The sequence below is a fragment of the Nannochloropsis gaditana genome, assembly GCF_000240725.1.
Source record: "Nannochloropsis gaditana CCMP526 unplaced genomic scaffold scaffold346, whole genome shotgun sequence".
NCBI lineage: Eukaryota > Eustigmatophyceae > Eustigmatales > Monodopsidaceae > Microchloropsis > Microchloropsis gaditana.
Genome location: NW_005803607.1, coordinates 9,184 through 12,639, shown reverse-complemented (window position 1 = coordinate 12,639; position 3,456 = coordinate 9,184). Strand labels below are relative to the sequence as shown.

The window sequence follows — 3,456 nt, the reverse complement described above, 5'->3', positions numbered from 1 at the left end:
GCGAGATGCCGGGTTAAGGAGGGCAAAGACGGGGAGGACAGCGAAGACGGTAGCAGTGATGGCTATCTTGAAGAGGAGGAGGAGGAGGGAGAGGAGGAAAACGATTTGAGAGGAACGTTTGAGGACAATTTTGATGCTTTTGTCGATGATTGGGGCGAGGAAGATGAATTCACCTGTGCGTGGGACCGCAGTCGAAGCAACGAGGCTAGTGAGGCGAGAGGAAACGAGGCGGCCGAGCTCCGGCAATTAAGTCTGGAGGTGTCCAACACTGGGGTCAAATTAGACGGAAATACGACTCTGGATACACTCGCGGTAACGGCCGGCCGCAGACGGAGCACTCTTTACCACACCTTCACGCAAAGCCTGTTAATGGAGGCCAAGCTCCACCAGCAGCAGCGCGACAACTTCCAGAGGGGACGCCTGCGGCACGCAGTCTACGTCCTTCAGCGCGGATTCAGCCTCAAGAAGAAGGCGGAGCATGAGAAATCGTACAAGGAGCGGTTTCTCTTCCTAAGCGACGATCTGAGGTCCCTGCGTCTGGCCAAATCGGGCCAAACCCGGCATAAAGCCAAGCACATCGCTCAGCTCCGAGACGGCCTTCAGATGGTGAGGGCGGGGCCCACCCTTCGACATCGACGGGACGCGGAGCAACTCAACTTTCACTCGACCACTTTCACCCTGCACGTGCGCAAGGGGAAGGAGGGTAGTTTCAGCCACCTGGGCCACGGGGGTCTGACGGGAACGACCCCCCCGGGCCCGGAGAAAGTGATCGACATCTGGTGCTCCTCGGAGAGCCACTGCGAGGAATGGTTGAAGTGCTTGCCACTGATCGTGAATGCCACGGTCTGCCCCGAGCACGGGCCCCGGGAGTTGATCTGGAGCGAGCCCGTGGGGCAGGGGGCCGGGATGGAGGCAGGAGGGTGGGTGGAGGGCCCGCGGCCCTACTTGGAGGGGCTGGCTGAGGAATTAGCGCGTTCCTCCATCGTCTACTACATGGACGTGCAGCAGAGACGGCTGCGGCGCCATACGTTGCGACAGAGCGCGCAAGGTCGAGATATAGGCGCGGCGGTGGCGGCTGCCATGGCGGTGCATGGCGGGGACAAAAGTAAGACTCCCCATCAACGGAGCACAGATAATTCTAGCGGCAGCCAAGCCAGCAGCAACACCACCGCAGGCAAAGGGGAGGGCCAGGGGAACCACAACGGAAGCCACCTGCAGAACGCGATGAAGAAGATGCACATCGAGCATTTCTTGTCCAAGGCCAGGGAGGGCCATGGGGGGGGAAGCCCCTCCGGGCCGGGACTTGAACCCGTGCACCCGGCAACCACAGCCGCCAGCGCTGCCGCCAGCGCGGCCGTGCTCCTTCTCCGGCCACGTTCGTTGAACGAGCTTCTGAGCTTTCACGCGTCCCCGACCAAGCGTCCTTTCCATGCTTACCTTCGCGAGGAGGGGGCGGCCGCGGCCCTCAAGGCGTTTCGGCTCATCATGGTCTACATGGGCGACCTGGACGCGGTGGTGCAAGAAGAGGAGCAGGAACCGGGGGAGGAAGGACACCTCTGGAAGTCCCCACGCCCACACCGTCCGGCAGGAGGGAGCTGCACCAGCCAAAACAACGGCTCGGATCGGCTCCGTCACCATTCCTTCTCCAGCACCGCGAGCATCTCCTGGCCCTTTCCCGGCGGTCAAACGCAGGCACCGCGTCCTTTTTCGTCTCCATCGCCCTCCGAGTCCCCTCAATCCTCCTTCTCCTGCTCGTCCCCCGCCAGCAAGGCCGGCGAGGCCGATGGCGAGGCCCAGCACGCCCTCCTCCTCCACCTCTGTGCCCTCGGCCAGGCCCCCAGCCGGGAGCCCGGCGCCTGCCTCAAACCGCACGCGTGGATGCACGACTTGCGCAACGAGCTGTACGTGGCCGCGCTCGCCCAGACGATTCAGAACCCGGACCCTGCTTCCTGTTTGCGCGGCTGGCGCCTGCTGGTCGCTTTCGCGCATTCGTTCATGCCGACGGACGATGACCTCCGCGAGTGCCTCATCTGGCACGCGGACCGGGCCTGCCACCAGTACGCCGCCCCTCCGCCCTTGCCTCCGGCCTCGGGGGGGGGCAGGGGAAGCGAAGGAGGGAGGGAGAGCAAGGAGATGAGGACCGGGGGCCGGGGCCTTGATGCCAGCGGCTTGGCCTACCACGCCTACACCGTCTTCGTGAACACAGAGCGGGATCTTCAGCAGCCACCAGGTCGGGATTGCGCAAGCGGAAGGGAGGGAAGGGCCGCCCCGGTGGGCCTGACCGTCGCGGAGTTGGACCGTATCCAAGCCTTGGTCATCCCGCCCACGGTCTTCGACTGCTCCTTGGAAGAGGTCCTGCGGAAGGAGCTGGTCGTTGTCCGAGGGGGCGGAGGAGGGGGGGGCGGAGGCCTCCCATCGAGCGAGATGCTCCTGGAGAATGGGAACGTGCCGTTGATCGTCCAAGTCCTGATCCGAAAATTCCAAGAGCTGGAGGGCTACGAGGTGGAAGGCATCTTCCGTCGCGCTGCCGTCACGGAGCGCGTGCTCGCAGTCAAGCAGGGCCTGGAGGACGGGAGCTACGTGGTGTACGGGACCGAGGCCGTGGACACGACGGACCCGATGGTGGTGGCCGACCTGCTCAAAGCCTGGCTTCGGCACCTGCGGGAGCCTCTCGTCCCCTTGCAGCATTATCGACGCGCCCTGGACGCGGGCCAGGCCCAAGACCTGGCGCCGACGCTCGCGTTCCTCGACACGGTCCTCCCCAAGGCCAATGCGGCCACCTTGGTCTACCTGATCCATTTTCTGAACCACTGCGCCGAGCTCTCTCAGTTCAATCAAATGACGCCCAGGAACCTGGCCATCGTCTTCTCTCCCAACCTCCTCCGCCATCCCTCCAACGACCCCATGCTCATGGTCCAAAACGCAGAAAACGAGAGGAAGTTCGTCATTCAGCTCATGCGTGCCCTTGTCAGTCCCGCCGAACCCTCTCCTACGACCGCTTCGCCGTCGGTGCCTCCACTTGTCTCCTCGCGATGATTTGCACTTGGAGAAACACGCTAATTTGGCGGACTCTATTGAAGTGCAAAAAATGTAAAGCAGGACCTTGATTGAAATGCAAACGATTGTAAATATCGGTCAGGTGGTCGACCGAGGCGGCGCTGAGAAGCTCTTGGTTCCTTGGCTCGATGGGAAGAGCGAGGATCAAGAGGGAGGCCGATCACTTCACTGAGGACGCGTGGTGATCGCCCAAAAACATCCAATTAACCGACCTATAAATCGGCCACAACGAGCATCTTTCTCGATGGCTCTATTGCTTTTTCGCAATGTCTGCTTTTCTTTGCCTCAACGCGGGCTTTTTTACATCCACACACTACGTTTATGACAAAAATTATCATGGCAGCAACTATCATCTCCCCATCGGAATTGTACACTGCAGACGAGGGCAATACGATCTTG

General features: G+C 61.6%; 1 protein-coding gene across 1 annotated transcript; it reads right to left on the bottom strand.

Moving 5' to 3' along the window:
• Nucleotides 1-2,593: 2,593 nt before the first annotated feature.
• Nucleotides 2,594-2,926, bottom strand: NGA_2062700 (uncharacterized protein; the record flags this gene model as incomplete). Its single annotated transcript, XM_005854930.1, has 1 exon — nt 2,594-2,926. A coding segment is annotated over one exon (333 nt), but the record flags the coding sequence as incomplete, so codon positions are not given.
• Nucleotides 2,927-3,456: the final 530 nt, after the last annotated feature.